Raw genomic sequence first — 22,171 nt, 5'->3', positions numbered from 1 at the left:
TACAAATTGGCAACATACAGAGACAGTCCCTACCCAACAGCGGGCTCACAGTCTAAAAGGGGGAGACAGAGAACAAAACCAAACATACTAACAAAATAAAATAAATAGAATAGATATGTACAAATAAATTAAATAGAGTAAAAAAAGTACAAGCATATATATTCATATATACAAATAATCAGTATTATTTATTATTACCTGTATATATATATATATATATATGTTTGTACATATTTATTACTCTGTTTATTTATTTTACTTGTACATAGCTATTCTATTTATTTTATTTTGTTCGTATGTTTGGTTTTGTTCTCTGTCTCAAGCAGGGGAACGGACCGACAGGTTCAGACGACCGGGTCACCCAGACGACACAATAATAATGGCATTTATTATTCCCTTCAAAGCCCTACTGAGAGCCCACCTCCTCCAGGAGGCCTTCCCAGACTGAGCCCCCTCCTCCCCATCCCCACAGCACCTGTATATATGTTTGTACTTTTTTATTACTCTATTTATTTGTACATATTTATTCTATTTATTTTATTTTGTTAATATGTTTTGTTTTGTTGTCTGTCTCCCCCTTCTATACTGTGAGCCCGCTGTTGGGTAGGGACCGTCTCTAGATGTTGCCAAATTGTACTTCCCAAGCGCTTAGTACAGTGCTCTGCACACAGTAAGCGCTCAATAAATACGAATGAATGAATGTCTCCCCCTTTTAGACTGTGAGCCCACTGTTGGGTAGGGACTGTCTCTATATGTTGCCAACTTGCACTTCCCAAGCGCTTAGTACAGTGCTCTGCACACAGTAAGCGCTCAATAAATATGATTGATTGATTATTATTAAAGAGTTGATCACACCCCACGGGAGATAAAACTTTCTAGTTACGGGACACTCTGAGTACTTTGTAGTTCTCCTTGCCACAGATCTCTCGCGTGTTTGGCCAACGTCAAAAGACAGTAGAAGTCGAGAATACGATTCAAGTCAATAAATACGATTGATGATGATGATGATGATGAGAAGGGCTTTTTACAGATTCTTTCCTATTTATTGTATGGACCGTCCCTTAAGGTGTAGGTAATTTACCATCTGTGCCTTCACAATTTCTAGCCTTATGTAGAGGTATCTTTAAGGCTGTAGCTTTTCACTCAATATCTGATCTCTCAATGTATTGTTTTTATATGTTGCCAACTTGTATTTCCCAAGCGCTTAGTACAGTGCTCTGCACACAGTAAGCGCTCAATAAATATGATTGATTGATTGATTTATACCCCAGGTAACCCAATCCCTCATCTGAGTCTGTTAAATTCCCCTAAGCCTTTTTGTTTCCTAAGCTTCTTCATTTCATTTTTTCACTGTGGAAGCAGCGTGGATCAGTGGAAAGAGCCCGAGTTTAGGACTCAGAGGTCGTGGGTTCTAATCCCAGCTCCGCCACTTTCTGCTGTGTGACCTTGGGCAACTCACTCAACTTCTCTGTGCCTCAGTTCCCGCATCTGTAAAATGGGGATTAAGACTGTGAGCCCTATGTGGGACAACCTCATTACCTTGTATCTCCCCCAGCTCTTAGAACACTGCTTGACACATAGTGAGCACTTAACAAATACCGCCATTATTATTATTTTTATTTTAGTGTTAAATTATTATTTGTTTCATCTTGTTTTGTAAACATATGTGAAGAAGTTGTGATTACACATCATTCCTTGTTAGAGGCATATTCTACTTGAGTTTTTTTTTATGGTATTTGCTAAGTGTTTACTATGTGCCAGGCACTGTACTAAGCACTGGGCTGGATACAAGATAATCAAGTTGTACTCAATTCAGGGGGTTCACGGTATTAAATCCCCATTTTATAGATGAGGTAACTGGGACACAGAGAAGCTAAGTGACTTTCCCAGGGTGACACAGGAGACACGTGGCAGAGCCGGGATTAGAACCGCGATCCTTCTAACTTCCAGGCCTGTGCCCTATCCACTCTGCAACCCTCATTTTCAATATTTTCATAATTTACATAATTTTACCTTATTCGAATTTGAAATTTGGGAAATTCTCTAGTGCTTCCTTATGGCATGCAAGAAAATGGAGACTTTCACTTTCCACAAACCTTCAGTCACTCAAACAATAAATGCTACTGTACCAAGCACCTGGGAGAGTGCAATAAAGTTGGAAGACAAGATCCTTGCCTTCAAGAAGCTTGAAATCGAGTGGGGAGCTTTCGATCTCAGAACCCTCCTGGTCCAGTTCAATTTATCCCATTGCCTTAATTTCTTCTGTTTTTAAAAAAATATTTCCTGATCATCTGAGTTTAGATGGAGAAGCAGCGTGGCTCAATGGAAAAGAGCACGGGCTTTGGAGTCAGAGGTCATGGGTTCAAATCCCACTCCGCTAAGTGTCAGCGGTGTGACTTTGGGCAAGTCACTTAACTTCTCTGTGCCTCAGTTACCTCATCTGTAAAATGGGGATGAAGACTGTGAGCCCCCCGAGGGACAACCTGATCACCTTGTAACCTCCCCAGTGCTTAGAACAGTGCTTTGCACATATTAAGCACTTAATAAATGCCATCATGATTATTATTATTATTATTAGATGGGGTTGTGAGAGATTCCCATTTAGCCAAAAATTGAGACACTGGGATCTAATTAATGGCTGCAGGCCATTCTTTTCCTATTTATCTGTTTTTTTTTTCCTTTTGATTCCTGTCTTATCTCTCGTCTTGATCACATATGAACATGTTAAACAAAATCAGTCTTTATAGCAGTCTCAGGGAAACCTCAATATTTACACTTCTCTTCTGAAAACATCCATCATTTTTAGTAATTTTCTATTCATAAAATGCACCGTGTTATGTCACTTTGCCGATGTTTCTTTAGAATCCTAATAATGGCTGGGATAGTATTTGTTGGTCGCTATAGGGCATGTTTAACTGTCCTTTGGATTAGACCATGATGATTTTGATAATGGAGTTAGACTGTGAGCCCCACGTGGGACAACTTGTATCTACCTCAGTTCCTAGAACAGTGCTTTAAGCATAGTAAGCACTTGTGAAATGCAATAATAATAGTAATTATTATTATTACTATAATAATAATGAGCCATCTGTAGGCATGAGTAGGTATTATAAGTTCCTTGGGAGCAGGGATCGTTGTTACCAACTCTATTGAGAAGCAGCGTGGCTCAGTGGAAAGAGCCGGGCTTTGGAGTTAGAGGTCATGGGTTCAAATCCCGGCTCTGCCAACTGTCAATCAATCAATCGTATTTATTGAGCGCTTACTGTGTGCAGAGCACTGTACTAAGCGCTTGGGAAGTACAAGTTGGCAACATATAGAGACGGTCCCTACCCAACAGTGGGCTCACAGTCTAGAAGGGGGTTCCCCAAGGTTCAGTGCTTGGTCCCCTTCTGTTCTCAATCTACACTCACTCCCTTGGTGAACTCATTCGCTCCCACGGCTTCAACTATCATCTCTACGCTGATGACACCCAGATCTCCATCTCTGCCCCTGCTCTCTCCCCCTCCCTCCAGGCTCGCATCTCCTCCTGCCTTCAGGACATCTCCATCTGGATGTCCGCCCGCCACCTAAAGCTCAACATGTCGAAGACTGAGCTCCTTGTCTTCCCTCCCAAACCTTGTCCTCTCCCTGACTTTCCCATCTCTGTTGACGGCACTACCATCCTTCCCGTCTCACAAGCCCGCAACCTTGGCGTCATTCTCGACTCCGCTCTCTCATTCACCCCTCACATCCAAGCCGTCACCAAAACCTGCCGGTCTCAGCTCCGCAACATTGCCAAGATCCGCCCTTTCCTCTCCATCCAAACCGCTACCCTGCTAATTCAAGCTCTCATCCTATCCCGTCTGGACTACTGCACTAGCCTTCTCTCTGATCTCCCATCCTCGTGTCTCTCTCCACTTCAATCCATACTTCATGCTGCTGCCCGGATTATCTTTGTCCAGAAACGCTCTGGACGTATTACTCCCCTCCTCAAAAACCTCCAATGGCTACCGATCAATCTGCGCATCAGGCAGAAACTCCTCACCCTGGGCTTCAAGGCTGTCCATCACCTCGCCCCCTCCTACCTCACCTCCCTTCTCTCCTTCTACTGCCCAGCCCGCACCCTCCGCTCCTCCACCGCTAATCTCCTCACTGTACCTCGCTCTCGCCTGTCCCGCCATCGACCCCCGGCCCACGTCATCCCCCGGGCCTGGAATGCCCTCCCTCTGCCCATCCGCCGAGCTAGCTCTCTTCCTCCCTTCAAGGCCCTGCTGAGAGCTCACCTCCTCCAGGAGGCCTTCCCAGACTGAGCCCCTTCTTTCCTCTCCCCCTCTTCCCCTTTCCATCCCCCCGTCTTACCTCCTTCCCTTCCCCACAGCACCTGTATATATGTATATATGGTTGTACATATTTATTACTCTATTTATTTATTTATTTATTTATTTTACTTGTACATTTCTATCCTACTTATTTTATTTTGTTGGTATGTTTGGTTCAGTTCTCTGTCTCCCCCTTTTAGACTGTGAGCCCACTGTTGGGTAGGGACTGTCTCTATGTGATGCCAATTTGTACTTCCCAAGCGCTTAGTACAGTGCTCTGCACATAGTAAGCACTCAATAAATACGATTGATTGATTGATTGATTGATAGAAGGGGGAGACAGAGAACAAAACGAAACATATTAACAAAATAAAATAAATAGAATAGATCTGTACAAGTAAAATAAATAGAGTAATAAATAGGTACAAACATATATACATATATACAGGTGCTGTGGGGAAGGGAAGGAGGTAAGACGGGGGGATGGAGAGGGGGACAAGGGGGAGAGGAATGAGGGGGCTCAGTCTGCGAAGGCCTCCTGGAGGAGGTGAGCTCTCAGTAGCTCACACTGTCAGCTCTGTGACTTTGGGCAAGTCACTTAACTTCTCTGGGCCTCAGTTACCTCATCTGGAAAATGGGGATTAAAACTGTGAGCCCCCCGTGGGACAAGCTGATCACCTTGTAACCTCCCCAGCGCTTAGAGCAGTGCTTTGCACATAGTAAGCGCTTAACAAATACCATTATTATTATTATTATTATTATTATTATTATTGTTGTTGTGAGCTTTCCCAAATAGGAAGTCCAGAGCTCTGCACCTAGAGACAATTGATTATGATTTGATGTTGATATTTCCAATATAGACCCATGCATCCCATCCACATCATGTGTATATAAAGACGACTGTTCATTCATTCATTCATTCAATCGTATTTATTGAGCGCTTACTGTGTGCAGAGCACTGTACTAAGCACTTGGGAAGTACAAGTTGGCAACATATAGAGACGGTCCCTACCCAACAACGGGCTCACAGTCTAGAAGGGGGAGACAGACAACAAAAGAAAACTAAGCTTTCAACTCTGTTGCATCCCTCTACCTGCATTTTTTTTTTAGCGTCTGCCTCCCGGCTTTTTAAAAGCAGATATTGGATCTACTAACTCTACTGTGCTCTCGTAAGTGCTTAGTATAGTGCTCTGCATAGGTAAATGCTCATTAAATATGATAGATTGATTGATTTTTCCCAAGCTACCCACAATGCCCGCCTCGCTTTCTCTTTTGGTGTCACCATCTTCCCGAACTTAGTTCCCTGGTAGCCACCCCATTTTTGTACGCTATTGCCAGGCTCATAATTATGATCAAGATGGTACTGGTGAAGTACTTGGAGAAGCAGTGTGGAAAGAGACCGGGCTTGGGAGCCAGAGGTCATGGGTTCCAATCCTGGCTCTGCCACTTGTCAGCTGTGTGACTTTGGGCAAGTCACTTTAATCAATCAATCAGTCGTATTTATTGAGCGCTTACTGTGTGCAGAGCACTGTACTAAGTGCTTGGGAAGTACAAGTTGGCAACATAATAGAGACAGTCCCTACCCAACAGTGGGCTCACAGTCTAGAAGGGGGAGACAGAGAACAAAACCAAACATATTAACAAAATTTACTTCTTTACTTCTCTGGGCCTCACTTCCCTCATCTGGAAAATGGGGATTAAGATTGTAAACCCCACATGGGACAACCTGGATCACCCTGTATCCACCCCAGCGCTTAGAACAGTACTTGGCACATAGTAAGTGCTTAACAAATGCCATCATTTTTATTATTAAGTACTTACTATGTGCCAAGCACTGTACTAAACACTGAGGTAGATACAAGATAACTAAATTGGCCACATTCCCTGTCCCAGATCGGGCTCTCACAGTTTAAGTAGGAGAGAGAACAGGTATTGAACCCCCATTTCATAGATGAAGAAACTAAAGCTACAGAGAAGTGAAGTCACTTGCCCAAAGTCTCAGAGCATGCAGGTGGCAGAGCTGGGATGATGATGATGATGGCATTTATTAAGCACTTACTATGTGCAAAGCACTGTTCTAAGCACTGGGGGGATACAAAGTGATGAGGTTGTCCCACGTGGGGCTCACAGTCTTCATCCCCATTTTACAGATGAGGGAACTGAGGCCCAGAGAAGTGAAGTGACTTGCCCAAAGTCACACAGCTGACAAGTGGCGGAGCCGGGATATGAACCCGTGACCTCTGACTCCAAAGCCCGTGCTCTTTCCCACTGAGCCACGCTGCTTCTCTAGCACTAGCACTTATGTGCTTATGTCATAAGTGCAGATCCCAGGTCCTATGACTCCCACATGCTCTTTCCACTAGACTGCTCTGCTTCCATTAAAGTACTAGATTTAGGCCACGTCCCAAGGTTTCCAGTTTTGCTTCATTACATCCTTAAAAAATTTGTTCTGTGCATCCTTTCTGTGGAGACCCATTTCCCCAGGGCAGCTGCCTAAATATCCTTTTCTTCTCCCGTGTGACACCCAGTAAAAACAATAATAATAATTGTGGTATTTGTTAAGTGCTTACTATGTGCAAGGCACTGTACTAAGCACTGGGGTAGATACAAGATAATCGGGTCAGACACAGACCCTGTCCCGCATAGGGCTCCCAGTCTTCATCCCCGTTATACGGATGAGACATATTGTACATATTTATTACTCTATTTGTACATATTTATTACTCTATTTGTACATATTTATTACTCTATTTATTTTTCATTTATTTTACTTGTACATGTCTATTCTGTTTATTTTATTTTGTTAGTATGTTTGGTTTTGTTCTCTGTCTCCCCCTTTTAGACTGTGAGCCCACTGTTGGGTAGGGACTGTCTCTATATGTTGCCAATTTGTACTTCCCAAGCGCTTAGTACGGTGCTCTGCACATAGTAAGCGCTCAATAAATACGATTGATGATGATGATGATGAGACACAGAGAAGTGAAGCGACTTGCCTGAGGTCACACAGGAGACAAGCGGCAGAGCTGGGATTAGAAGCCAAGCCCCCTGATTTCCAAGCCCACGCTCTTTCCAGGAGGCCGTTGACAAGCGTTGCTTCGATGCTGGCCGTCTGAATTATTTCAGGATCCGTCCAATCGACAACCTTGACCGAGTGGTCATTGTGTTCCCGTAGTGCTTGGTGACATGCGGAAAGGGAACAAAGCATCGGCAGGTTTGGTGTCAGCTCAACCAAGAGCAGCTGGATGAAGATTTCTGCAACCTGGGCAGCAAACCGGACTCCGGGAAACCCTGTCAACTTCATGAATGTGCATCCTGGCAAGAAGGATCATGGGGATCCGTGAGTACAAGATGATTTCTTTAGTAGATTAATCAATCAATCAATCAATCAATCAACCAATCGTATTTATTGAGCGCTTACTATGTGCAGAGCACTGTACTAAGCGCTTGGGAAGTACAAATTGGCAACACATAGAGACAGTCCCTACCCAACAGTGGGCTCACAGTCTAAAAGGGGGAGACAGAGAACAGAACCAAACATACCAACAAAATAAAATAAATAGGATAAAAATGTACAAGTAAGATAAATAAATAAATAAATAAATAGAGTAATAAATATGTACAACCATATATACATATATACAGGTGCTGTGGGGAAGGGAAGGAGGTAAGATGGGGGGATGGAGAGGGGGACGAGGGGGAGAGGAAGGAAGGGGCTCAGTCTGGGAAGGCCTCCTGGAGGAGGTGAGCTCTCAGCAGGGCCTTGAAGGGAGGAAGAGAGCTAGCTTGGAGGAGGGGCAGAGGGAGGGCATTCCAGGCCCACTGGAATTAAGGTCTGTCTTCCCCTCTAGACTATAAGCTCATTGTGGGCAGTCAATGTTTCTGTTATATTGTCATATTGTCCTCTCCCACGCACTCAGTACAGTGCTCAGCACGCAGTAAGTGTTCAGTAAGTACAATTTACCGACTGGTTTTACGCAAACCTTCGATCCTCTAGTTTCCACTGCTTTCATTTAAAACCTGATTTTGCCGTTTCTCATTCACTTTACCAAAATTAACTAAATCCTCCAAAATAGCACCATCAAATGTGTTGAAAGTAAAAGTCGAAAATAGATTTTAATAGATAAACCCAGTTATGCAGTGACTATTTTCCTTTTCAAGTTGATGCTTAGAAAAGGGAACGGAGTGATTATAAGAAGAAGGAAACACACGTTGCAACGATTATGATGTTAGGAAGAAAAAAGGACATTAGGGGACTGTTTTGAAAGAACAGTTTTCGAAAGCAGATATTGTATCTACCAACTCCACTGTGCTCTCCTAAGTGCTTAGTTTGGGTCTCTGCATAGGTAAATGCTCAATAAATACGATTGATTGATTTTCCCATGCTACCCGGGGATTAAGATTGTGAGCCCCATGTGGGATGACCTGATTACCTTGTATCTACCCCAGTGTGTGGCACATAGTAAGCACTTAACAAGTATAACAAATAATTAACTTAATAATAATTAAGTTAACAAATAATAATAATTATTATTATATATATCTTCAACAGTGTACTGCAACCTGTGGACGAGGTTATCAGGTGCGGGCTGTTAAATGTGTCCTAGCTGCATACGGGTCTGTGGTTGATGAGAGAGAATGCAGTGCAACTTCTCGCCCATCAGTTCTTCAGGTATGTAGCAACATTTCATTCCAAGCAAGGACTCTTTTCTGTTCCAGAAAAAATATTTTACTGAAACGAGCACATTGAAGAATACTTGAGAAGCACTGAGAAACAGTGTAGCCTAATGGAAAGAGCTCAGGCCCGGGAGTCAGAGGACCTGGGTTCTAATACTGGTTCTGCCACTTATCTGCTGTGTGACCCTGGGCAAGTCACTTAACTTCCCTGAACCTCAGCTCCCTCTTCGGCAAAGTGGGAATTCAATACCTGTTCACCCTCCTACTTAGACTGTAAGCCCCATGTGGGTCTCAGTCATCTTGTATGTGTCCCTGTGCTTGACACATAGTAAGTTCTTAACAAATGCCGCAGTGATTGTTATTAATTTTTACCCTATTTAACAAAACTTTGATTCCTTCACAATGGGAAACCATTCGTTTTCTGTAGCAGTAATAGCAGTAGTGGCTAGTGGTTAGCATTCGATTTGCTTGTATCCACCCCAGTGCTTAGTACAGTGCCTGGCACATAGTAAGCGCTTAACAAATACCGTCATTATTATTATTAGTATTTGTGCCTTGAAATTGTTTGACACTGGAACTGACAATTTAATGCTTTTGTTTATCAGTCTGTTTCTGAGGGAGTTGTTGTAGCATTTCTGAGCATTTGTGTATTAAATGTATATTTGATCATGCAGTGTATTCTCATTCCACCATTTGTAAATATTTTATGCTTGTCTTATCTGCTAGCTCATTTGTTGCACATAGTGTGTCTCTTTGCACTTCTAGTGCACTTTCCCAAGTATTTAGTATAATGTATTGCACTCAACTTGCCCTTGTGGTGTCATTAAAGGCATATTAATGATTGGGGTGTGTATAGCATATTAAGGTGATGATCAAAGACTTGAGACAGAGAGACCAGTGAATTGAGGCCAAAACACTGAATTCTTTCAACTTGAAAGGTTTGAGTCTTAAAGTTTGATGTCAAACCTGAAGAAGCGGTACCACACAACGAATCCCAAAATGTGAAAGGTATAAGGGCAGCAGATGAATTTTAAGCGTTGGGCTAGGAGTCAATACCTCTGTGCGCTACGGATCCCTGTTCACGCAAAGGGGAGAAGGGTATCCGAAGGAAAGAGAAAAGGGTCTTTGAAAAATGCAACCGTTCCTTTGAACAGGACTGTGAAGCAAGCCCATGCTCACATCTCCCGGAACCTCAGGTTACTTCATTGCCTCCAACTCGCATAGGAGAGATGACACAGTGGAGATACGGCTCTTGGACGCCTGTAAGTGAACTGCTTTATATCTGTAATTGATTATATCTGTAATAATTTAGTTATTCAGATTAATATCTGTCTCCCCACCTAGACTTTAAGCTAGCTATTGTACTCTTCCAAGTGCTTAGTACAGTGCTCTGCACATAGTAAACGCTCAATAAATATGATTGAATGAATGCATGAATGAGTCTCTCCCTCTGCCCCTCCGCCAAGCCAGCTCTCTTCCTCCCTTCAAGGCCCTGCTGAGAGCTCACCTCCTCCAGGAGGCCTTCCCAGACTGAGCCCCTTCCTTCCTCTCCCCCTCGTCCCCCTCTCCATCCCCCCATCTTACCTCCTTCCCTTCCCCACAGCACCTGTATATATGTATATATGGTTGTACATATTTATTACTCTATTTATTTATTTATTTATTTTACTTGTACATTTCTATCCCATTTATTTTATTTTGTTGGTATGTTTGGTTTTGTTCTCTGTCTCCCCCTTTTAGACTGTGAGCCCACTGTTGGGTAGGGACTGTCTCTATGTGTTGCCAATTTGTACTTCCCAAGCGCTTAGTACAGTGCTCTGCACATAGTAAGCGCTCAATAAATACGATTGATTGATTGATTAGGGGTTTAAGGACGCTTGTCATAAAGTGCAAAATTCACTTGTGTGATAACTGTGTTGTATTTTATAGCCTTTAGGTTTCTCAGTTTTCCTTACTTGAATGTAAAGCTAATGCCCTACTTTCATCATATTTCTTACCAAGAAATTTCTACTTTGTGTTCTTGCATTAGATCAAGTCACCTGTATACATAATTGGGAAGCCCTAAAGTGCTTTCCTCATATAGATAACTTTCCTGAGTCTATTTCTCAACACTTTTGGGAAAATAATTTTTTGCTAAGGCATGGGTTGCCAGGAACAGGTTGCTGTTTCTACTGTCGTTTCCCTTAATAAGTAGTACAGCGGGCAATAATGTGAGTTTCATTCTGTCCTGTTTGCAAGAATCTGTAAGGTGGGATGAATGAAAGACAAGGACAAATGTCCAAAATAAAAGCCAAAGCCAGTAGGGTGCTGTCCCCAGAAAAGCAGAATTTCCGACTCCGCGTGTCTCAGAGTCCAAGGAGCAGCAGAAGCCACAGAGACCACTCCAGTAGCCACCAGTTTTCCCAGGGGTTTTGTGGAGGCCTCATGCTGTGGGTGCGGTGCTCTTTCCTGCTGAGGAGATGATAATAATAGTAATAATGATGATAATAATAATGGTAATTGCTGAGCGCTCACTATGTGTCACTAGAGAAACAGCGTGGCTCAGTGGAAAGAGCCCGGGCTTTGGAGTCAGAGGTCGTGGGTTCAAATCCCGGCTCTGCCAATTGTCAGCTGTGTGACTTTGGGCAAGTCACTTAACTTCTCTTTGCCTCAGTTACTTCATCTGTAAAATGGGGATTAAGACTGTGAGCCCCCTCTGGGACAACCTGATCACCTTGAAACCTCCCCAGTGCTTAGAACAGTGCTTTTCACATAGTAAGCACTTAATAAATGCTATTATTATTATTATTATTATTATTATTATTATGTGTCAAGCACTGTGCTACATGCTGAGGTCGATACAAGCAGCGTGTAGAAGCAGACGTGGCTCAGTGGAAAGAGCACGGGCTTTGGAGTCAGAGGTCATGGGTTCAAATCCCCGCTCGGCCAATTGTCAGCTGTGTGACTTTGGGCAAGTCACTTCACTTCTCTGGCCTCAGTTACCTCATCTGGAAAATGGGGATGAAGACTGTGAGCCCCCCGTGGGGCAACCTGATCACCTTGCAACCTCCCCAGCGCTTAGAACAGTGCTCTGCACATAGTAAGCGCTTAATAAATGCCATCATCATTATTATTATTACAAGCTAGTCAGATTGGACACAGTCCCTGTCCCGCTTGAGGCTCACAGTTTTAATCCCCATTTTATGGATGAGGTAACCGAGGCACAGAGAAGTGACATGATCAATAGACTCTGAGCCCATTGTTGGGTAGGGACCGTCTCTATACGTTGCCGACTTGTACTTCCCAAGCGCTTAGTACAGTGCTCTGCACACAGTAAGTGCTCAATAAATACGATTGAATGAATGATGAATTTGCCCAAGGTTTCACAGCAGACAAGTGGCGGAGTCAGGATTAGAACCCAGGTCCTGCAGATTCTATCAACTAGGCCAAGCTGCTTCTGGAGCCTCTTTGATGGAGCAGAGAAGAGCTCGTGTTTGTTCTTGGGGACGGTGCGTGGCTGGCCGGTGTGGGCGACTCTGAGGATAGCATAAATCCCCGCAACGCAGTGCTCAAAGAGCAAGTCAGGAGCAAGCACCCCGGGGGAGGTGGCACTTACCACATGTTCAGCTCCGCCATGGTGGAGCCAACTTATGTTGCCAACTTGTACTTCCCAAGCGCTTAGTACAGTGCTCTGCACACAGTAAGCGCTCAGTAAATACGATTGATGATGATGGTGGAGGCCCAGTTGTTTAAGTCTGTTGGGTCTGTGCTGCTTCCAGATGATTTGCTTTGTGGTGGGGGGTTGGTATTTTCGAAGTGCTTACTATGTGCCAGGTACTATACTAAGTCCTGGAGAAGCAACGTGGCTCAGTGGAAAAAGCACGGACTTTGAAGTCAGAGGTCATGGGTTCAAATCCCGGCTCCACCAGTTGTCAGCTGTGTGACTTTGGGCAAGTCACTTAACTTCTCTGTGCCTCAGTTCCCTCATCTGTAAAATGGGGGTTAAGACTGTGAGCCCTCCGTGGGACAACCTGATCACCTTGTAACTCCCCAGTGCTTAGAACAGTGCTTTGCACATCATCATCAATCGTATTTATTGAGCGCTTACTATGTGCAGAGCACTGTACTAAGTGCTTGGGAAGTACAAATTGGCAACATATTAGAGACAGTCCCTACCCAACAGTGGGCTCACAGTCTAAAAGGGGGAGACAGAGAACAAAACCAAACATACTAACAAAGCGCTTAATAAATGCCATCATTATTATTATTATTAGTTACAAGTTAATCAGGCCTCACAGTCTTTATCCCCTTTTTACAGATGAGGTAACTGAGGCACAGAGAAGTTAAATGACTTGCCTAACATCACATAGCAGACAAGCGGCAGAGCTGGGATTAGAACCCAAGTCCTTCTGACTCCCAAGCCTGTGCTCTTTCCACCAGGCCATGCTGCTTCCCTATCTGACTGTCACTGTCTGTAAATAATCTTTGTTTGCTCCCTCCTTAAATTGTAAATTGCTTGAAAGCTTCAAATGTGATTCGCTATTGTTATCTATTTGTTATTCACTATCTGTAAATAATCTTTGCTCCCTCCTTAAATTGTAAATTGCTTGAGAGCTTCAACAGTAAGCGCTCAATAAATACAATTGATTGATTGATTGATTGATTGATTATAATTTATTTGTTATTTACTATCTGTAAATAATTCATTCATTCAATTGTATTTATTGAACGCTTATTGTGTGCAGAGCACTGTACTAAGCGCTTGGGAAGTACAAGTTGGCAACATATAGGGACGCTCCCTACCCAACAGAGGGCTCACAATCTAGAAGGGGGAGACAGACAACAAAACAAAACATATTAACAAAATAAAATAAATTGAATAAATATGTACAAGTAAAATAGAGTAATAAATATGTACAAACATATATACCTATATACAGGTGCTGTGGGGAGGGGAGGTATGTGGGGAGGTATGGTGGAGGGATGGGGAGGGTGATTTGAACCCATGACCTCTGACTCCAAAGCCAGGGCTCTTTCCACTGGGCCACGCTGCTTCTCTAGAAGCAGAAATAATAATAAAAACTAATGGAAGTAATAATAATAGAAATAAGAGAAATAATTCCCACCCTCAGGTCGAAGGTGGGGGGCTCCTGGGCCCGGCTGGGCGACCCCCGCTACTGAAAATAATCTTTGTCGGCTCCCTCCTTAAATTGTAAATTGCTTGAGAGCTTCAAATGTGATTCGCTATTGTTATCATCTATTTGTTATAATTCTATTTATAATTCTATTGGTTCTGATGATTTCGACACGTGTCTACATGTTTTGTTTTGTTGTCTGTCTCCCCCTTCTAGACTGTGAGCCCGCTGTTGGGTAGGGACCGTCTCTATATGTTGCCAACTTGTACTTCCCAAGCACTTAGTCCAGTGCTCTGCACACAGTAAGCGCTCAATAAATATGATTGAATGAATGAATAATCAATCCATCGATGGTATTTATTGAACACTAATTGTGTGTGGGGCACTGTTTGAGAGAGTACAGTGCAACAGAGTTGAAAGACACATTCTCTCCTCACCCTGAGCTTACAGTCTAGGGTACTAAGTACTATCCCAAGCACTTAGTATTGTCTTGTCTTATGCTGTCAAGTCGTCTTGTATCCATAACGATGCCAAGGACATATCTCTCCTAGAATTCCCCACCTCCAATTGCAATCGTTCTGGCTGTGTATCCCTAGAGTTTTCTTGGTAAAAATCCAGAATGTTTTACCATTTCCTCCTCTTGCGCCGTAAACTTGAGTCTCTGCCCTTGACTCTCTCCCATGCTGCTGCTGCCCAGCTTTTGACTTGTAGCAGATTGCCTTTCATGTGCTAGCTAATTCATTCATTCAGTCGTATTTATTGAGCGCTTATTGTGTGCAGTACACTGTACTAAGTGCTTGGGAAGTCCAAGTTGGCAACATCTAGAGACGGTCCCTACCTAACAGTGGGCTCACAGTCTAGAAGGGGGAGGCGACAAAACAAAACATATTAACAAAATAAAATAAATAGAATAAATATGTACAAATAAAACAGAGTAATAAATACGTACAAACATATATTCATTCATTCAATCATATTTATTGAGCGCTTACTGTGTGCAGTACACTGTACTAAGTGCTTGGGAAGTCCAAGTTGGCAACATCTAGAGACGGTCCCTACCCAACAGTGGGCTCACAGTCTAGAAGGGGGAGGTGACAAAACATATTAACTAAATAGAATAAATATGTAGAAATAAAATAGAGTAATAAATGCGTACATATATTCATTCATTCAATCACATTTAGAACAGTGCTTTGCACATAGTAAGCTTAATAAATGTCATTATTATTATTATTATTATTATTATCATTATTATTATTATTATGTTGCCAACTTGTACTTCCCAAGTGCTTAGTCCAGTGCTCTGCACACAGTAAGCGCTCATCAAATACGATTGAAGGAATGAATGAATGAATTCACCCATCCAAACGTATTTATGGAGCGCTTACTGTGTGCAGAGCACTGTGTTAAGCGCCTGGGAGGTATAAATCGGCAACAGGTAGAGACGGTCCCTCCCCAACATAGCTCATGCCCAAGCTAGGATTGGAATGGGTCTGCCTCTTCTTGATCTCCCTCCAGTAGTTGAGACTGGTAGAGTACTGGAAACTCTCCGGGTAATAATAATAATAATAATAATAATAATAATAATGTCGGTATTTGTTAAGCGCTTACTATGTGCAAAGCACTGTTCTAGGTCGCACTCCAGGTGCGACCCAAGCACTTAGTACAGCACCCGTCCCTCAGGAGGTACTGAATAAGCACCATTGGTCGACTGTGGGATAAACTTCTGGTCAACTGGGATTGGTTCCGGTGTGCGCACAGTATTGTCTTTCTTCGTTTCAGTGCTCGGTGTCCTGTGGCCGGGGAACCCGGGCTCGCTACGTAAGTTGTTGGGATCCGCACTCGGGAGCGGCTGAAGAGTCCTTCTGCGCCCATTCCCCGAGGCCGGTTGAAATTTCCAGCTGCTTCAGTCCTTGCGGAGAATGGCAAGCCGGAGGCTGGTCACCCGTAAGTAATTGGGAAGTATTGTATATATGTTTGTACATATTTATTACTCCATTTATTTTATTTATTTATTTTACTTGTACATATCTATTCTATTTATTTTATTTTGTTGGTATGTTTGGTTTTGTTCTCTGTCTCCCCCTTTTAGACTGTGAGCCCACTGTTGCGTAGGGACTGTCTCTATATGTTGCCAATTTGTACTTCCCAAGCGCTTAGTACAGTGCTCTGCACACAGTAAGCTTTCAATAAATACAATTGATGATGATAATTACCTCCTTCCCCTCCCCACAGCACCTGTATATATGTATATATGTTTGTACGTATTTATTACTCTATTTTATTTGTACATATTTATTCTATTTATTTTATTTTGTTAATATGTTTTGTTTTGTTCTCTGTCTCCCCCTTCTAGACTGTGAGCCCGTTGTCGGGTAGGGACCGTCTCTATATGTTGCCAAATTGTACTTCCCAAGCGCTTAGTACAGTGCTCTGCACACTGTAAGCACTCAATAAATACGATTGAATGAATAAATGTATAATTTGGCTAGAACTAGGCCTTGGTTGTCCTCAGAATGTAAGAAGGACTTCAGGGTGTCTCATACTTGGCATAATGAGGAGCAGCATGGCTCAGCGGAAAGAGCATGGGCTTTGGAGTCAGAGGTAATAGGTTCCAATTCCGGCTCCGCCAGTTGTCAGCTGTGTGGCTTTGGGCAAGCCACTTAACTTCTCTGTGCCTCAGTTACCTCATCTGGAAAAATGGGGATTAAAACTGTGAGCCCCCCGAGGGACAACCTGATCACCTTGTAACCTCCCCAGCACTTAGAACAGTGCTTTGCACATAGTAAGCGCTTAATAAATGCCATCATTATTATTATTATGAGTGTCGGATGAATTTTTGACCAGTGCTCCATGTCCTGCAGTGCCGGAGTGAGGACGAGACAAATCGTCTGTCCCCCCGAGGAGCAACCTGATCACCTTGTAAGCTCCCCAGCACTTAGAACAGTGCTTTGCACATAGTAAGCGCTTAATAAATGCCATCATTATTATTACTATTATTATAACGAGTGTCGGCTGAATTTTTGACCAGTGCTCCGTGTCCTGCGGTGCCGGAGTGAGGACGAGACAAGTCGTCTGTGTCAACTACCATCAACACATCGATGAGAATTACTGTAATCCCGAAAGCCGTCCCAGGAAGGAAGAAGAGTGTGACCTGGCATCTTGTCCTGTCGTGCACAACCACTTTCCTAATTCTGAAGATGAGCCGAGCCGTTCTCCAGGCAGCAGTTTCCCACAAACTCAGAAGCCAGAAGACGACCGCAATCACCGCAGTCGGTCATCGGAAGCGGGAAACCAATGGAGAACAGGACCGTGGGGATCTGTAAGCGGATTCTCTGAAAATCTACTCATTTGACCCATTCTGCTCTCTTCCCTGCTCTCTTCTTTTCCCCCCTTTTTCAGCATATATTGCATATCATTGGTGAAGGACCACTGTGACATGGGAGGTGTCTGGGGTTTTAAAAGGCGGTTTTACAACTTGCAGATAAAACTTGGAAAAAATCTAGGGGCTGATTTTTTAATCTGAAATGAAAACTTTTAAAGGTTAAATGGAAATTAAACTTTTGATTTAGCTAAGGTGAAGATTTTAAATTATAATAATAATAATAATAATGGTATTTATTAAGCGCTTACTATGTGCAAGGCACTGTTCTAAGCACTGGGGAGGTTACAAGGTGATCAAGTTGTCCCACAGGGGGCTCACAGTCTTCATCCCCATTTTACAGATGAGGGAACTGAGGCCCAGAGAAGTGAAATGACTTGCCCAAAGTCACACAGCTGACAATTGGCAGAGCCGGGATTTGAACCCATTACCTCTGACTCCAAAGCCCATGCTCTTTCCACTGAGCCATGCTGCTTCTCTAATAATAATAATGTATAATAATAATTAATAATGATTATTATTAATAATGATAATTATTTCATTCATTCAGTCATATTTATTGAGCTTTTACTGTACTAAGTGCTTGGGAAGTACAAGTTGGCAACATATAGAGATGGTCCCTACCCAACAGTGGGCTGAGAGTCTAGAATGATAACTGTGGCATTTGTTAAGCACTTACTAGGTGTCAAGCACCTAGTAAGCAGCGTGGCTCAGTGGAAAGAGGCCGGGCTTTGGAGTCAGAGGTCATGGGTTTGAATCCTGGCTCCGCTACTTGTCAGCTGTGTGACTTTGGGCAAGTCACTTCACTTCTCTGTGCCTCAGTTCCCTCATCTGTAAAATGGGGATTAAGTCTGTGAGCCCTACGTGGGACAACTTGATTGCCTTGTATCTACCCCAGTGCTTAGAACAGTGCTTTGCACATAGTAAGCGCTTAATAAATGCCATAATTGTTATTATTAAGCACTGTCCTAAGCACTGGTGTACAAGCAAATTGGGTTGGACACAGTCCCTGTCCCATGTGGGATTTCCTTGCCAGAACCAATGGCCTCCACTCCAACCTAATCCTCCTCGACTTCCCCGAGCCTCCAGTACTGTCGACCACCCCCCATCTCCTGGAAACATTATCCAACCTTGGCTTCAATAATAATAATAATAATGTCAATTATTATGTGCTTACTATGTGCAAAGCACTGTTCTAAGCACTGGGGAGGTTACAAGGTGATCAGGTTGTCCCACGGGGGCCTCACAGTCTTAGTTCCCATTTTACAGATGAGGTAACTGAGGCACAGAGAATCAATCAATCGTATTTATTGAGTGCTTAGTGTGCAGAGCACTGTGCTAAGCGCTTTGGAAGGACAAGTTGGCAACATATAGAGACAGTCCCTACCCAACAGTGGGCTCACAGTCTAAAAGGGGGAGACAGAGAACAAAACCAAACATACTAACAAAATAAAATAAATAGAATAGATATGTACGAGTAAAATAAATAAATAGAGTAATAAATATGTACAAACATATATACAGGTGCTGTGGGAAAGGGAAGGAGGTAAGATGGGGGGGATGAGGAGGGGGAGAGGAAGGAAGGGGCTCAGTCTGGGAAGGCCTCCTGGAGGAGGTGAGCTCTCAGTAGGGCCTTGAAGAGAGGAAGAGAGCTGTCTTGGCGGATGGGCAGAGGGAGTTAAGTGACTTGCCCAAAGTCACACAGCTGACAATTGGCCGAGCCAGGATTTGAACCCATGACCTCTGACTCCAAAGCCCGTGCTCTTTTCCACTGAGCCACACTGCTTCTCTAACACTGTCCTCTTCCGTCTTTGCCACTACTACCTCTCTGGCCGCTCATTCTCAGTGTCTTCCGCGGGCTCCTCCTTTGCCTCCCACCTCCTCTTTCTGGGAGTCCCTCAAAGTTCAGCTCTAAATTTCCATCTATTCTCCCTCTACACACACTCCCTTGGCAGACTCATTTGCTCCCGTGACTTCAAATGCCATCTCTATGGTGATGATTCCCAAATTTAAATCTCCAGCGCTGATCTCTCTCCTGCTCTGCAGTCTCGCATTTCCTTCTACACTCAGGACATTTCTGCTTAATGTCCTGCTGACATCTCAAACCTAAAATATCTGAAACAGAACTCCTCCTCTTCTCACCCAAGCCCTGTCCTCCCCTTGACTTTCCCATCACTGTAGACTGTGAGCCCACTATTGGGTAGGGACTGTCTCGATATGTTGCCAACTTGTACTTCCCAAGCGCTTAGTACAGTGCTCTGCACACAGTAAGCGCTCAATAAATACGATTGATGATGATGTAGACAGCATCACCACCCTGCCTGTCTCACAAGTCCATAACCTTGGCATTAACCTTGACTGATCTCTCTCACTCGACCCATATATTCAATCCGTCATCAAATTCTGTCGGCTAAACCTTCACAACATGGCTAAAATATGTCCTTTCCTCTCCATTCAAAGTGCTACCACATTAATCCAAAGACTTATTCATTCAATCATATTTATTGAGCGCTTACCGTGTGCAGAGCACTGTACCAAGCGCTTGGGAAGTACAAGTTGGCAACATATAGAGATGGTCCCTACCCAACAACAGGCTCACAGTCTAGAAGGGGGAGACAGACAACAAAACAAAACATGTAGACAGGTGTCAAAATCGTCAGAACAAATGGAATTAAAGCTATATGCACATCATTAACAAAATGAATAGAATAGTAAATATGTACAAGTAAAATAAATAGAGTTGTAAATCTGTGCAAATATATATAAAAGTGCTGTGGGAAAGGGAAGGAGGTAGGGCAGGGGGGCTGGAGAGGAGGAGAGGAAAAAAGGGGCTCAGTCTGGGAAGACCTCCCAGAGGAGTTGAGCTCTCAGTAGGGCTTTAGCTTATCCCATCCCGCCTTGACTACTGATCAGCGCCTTGCTGACTTCCTGCCTCCTATAATAATAATAATGTAATTTGTTAAGCATTTACTATGTGCAAAGCACTGTTCTAAACGCTGGGGGGATACAAGGTGATCAGGTTGTCCCACATGGGGCTCACAGTCATCATCCCTGTTTTACAGATGAGGTAACTGAGGCTCCGAGAAGTTAAGTGACGTGCCCAAGGTCACACAGCAGACGTGGCATATCTGGGATTCGAACCCACGACCTCTGACTCCAAAGCCTGTGCGCTTTCCACTGAGCCACGCTGCTTCTCCTATCTCTCCCTACTCCAGTCCATACTTACTCTACTGCCCTGATCATTTTTCTCTAAAAAGTATTCAGTTTCCCCACTGCTCAAGACCCTCTTAGTTGTTGTCCACTTCAGTCCATACTTCATGCTGCTGCCCAGATTGTCTTTGTCCAGAAACGCTCTGGGCATATTACTCCCCTCCTCAAAAGCCTCCAATGGCTACCAATCAATCTGCGCATCAGGCAGAAACTCCTCACCCTGGGCTTCAAGGCTGTCCATCCCCTCGCCCCCTCCTACCTCACCTCCCTTCTCTCCATCTCCAGCCCAGCCCGCACCCTCCGCTCCTCTGCCGCTAATCTCCTCACCGTGCCTCGTTCTCGCCTGTCCCGCCGTCAACCCCCGGCCCAAGTCATCCCCCAGGCCTGGAATGCCCTCCCTCTGCCCATCCGCCAAGCTAGATCTCTTCCTCCCTTCAAGGCCCTACTGAGAGCTCACCTCCTCCAAGAGGCCTTCCCAGACTGAGCCCCTTCCTTCCTCTCCCCCTCGTCATCCCCCCATCTTACCTCCTTCCCTTCCCCACAGCACCTGTATATATGTATATATGTTTGTACATATTTATTACTCTATTTATTTTTTATTTATTTTACTTGTACATATCTATTCTATTTATTTTATTTTGTTAATATGTTTGGTTTTATTCTTTGTCTCCCCCTTCTAGACTGTGAGCCCACTGTTGGGTAGGGACTGTCTCTTTATGTTGCCAACTTGTACTTCCCAAGCGCTTTGTACAGTGCTCTGCACACAGTAAGCGCTCAATAAATGCGATTGATTGATTGATTGTCCAGCCATCTGTGCGTCAAAGAGAAACTCCTTACCCTTGTATTTAAATTACCCAATCATCTTGCTCCCTTCTACCTTACCTTGGTGCTTTTCTACTACAACCTGGCCCTGACACTTCACTCATCTAACACCAGACTATTCACTATACTTCGATCTCATCTATCTCGCTACTGACCTCTCTCCTATATCCTTCCCCTGCTCTGGAATGCCCTCCCTCTTCTTACTTGACAGACGATCACTCTCCCCACTTTCAAAGCCTTATTAGAAGCGCATCTCCTCAAAGAGGCCTACCCTGACTTATCTCTCTTTTCCCCTTTTCCCACTCCCTTCTGGGTTGCCCTTGCACTTGGATTTGTACGTTTATTCACCCCTCCATCAAGCCCGAATACTTAAGTACATATCCATAATTTATTCATTTATTTTAATGTCTGTATACCCTTCTAGACTGTAAACACCTGTGGGCAGGAAACGTGTCTACCAACTCTGTTATATTGTATTCTCTCTAGTGTGAGCCCACTGTTGGATAAGGACCGTCTCTATATGTTGCCAGCTTGTACTTCCCAAGTGCTTAGTACAGTGCTCTACACACAGTAAGAGCTCAATGAATGCAATTGAATGAATGAATGAATGAATGCTTAGAGCACACAGTAAGTGCTCAATAAATACAGTTGATTGACATTGACCCAGACAA

At 43.7% G+C, this 22,171-nt stretch overlaps 1 protein-coding gene across 1 annotated transcript in view; it reads left to right on the top strand.

Moving 5' to 3' along the window:
* Window positions 1–22,171, top strand: part of ADAMTS20 (ADAM metallopeptidase with thrombospondin type 1 motif 20) — a 231,939-nt gene that overhangs the window by 137,823 nt on the left and 71,945 nt on the right. The window contains exons 20-23 of the mRNA XM_038770479.1: window positions 8,848–8,967; window positions 10,127–10,234; window positions 15,869–16,033; window positions 17,118–17,408. Of these exons, the coding sequence (XP_038626407.1) occupies window positions 8,848–8,967; window positions 10,127–10,234; window positions 15,869–16,033; window positions 17,118–17,408 (684 nt within the window). The remainder of the gene's footprint in view (window positions 1–8,847; window positions 8,968–10,126; window positions 10,235–15,868; window positions 16,034–17,117; window positions 17,409–22,171) is intronic.

Source organism: Tachyglossus aculeatus, chromosome 2 (genome assembly GCF_015852505.1).
Source record: "Tachyglossus aculeatus isolate mTacAcu1 chromosome 2, mTacAcu1.pri, whole genome shotgun sequence".
Lineage (NCBI taxonomy): Eukaryota > Metazoa > Chordata > Mammalia > Monotremata > Tachyglossidae > Tachyglossus > Tachyglossus aculeatus.
Note: the sequence above shows the minus strand (reverse complement) of the source record. Positions and strands in the feature narration are given on the sequence as shown.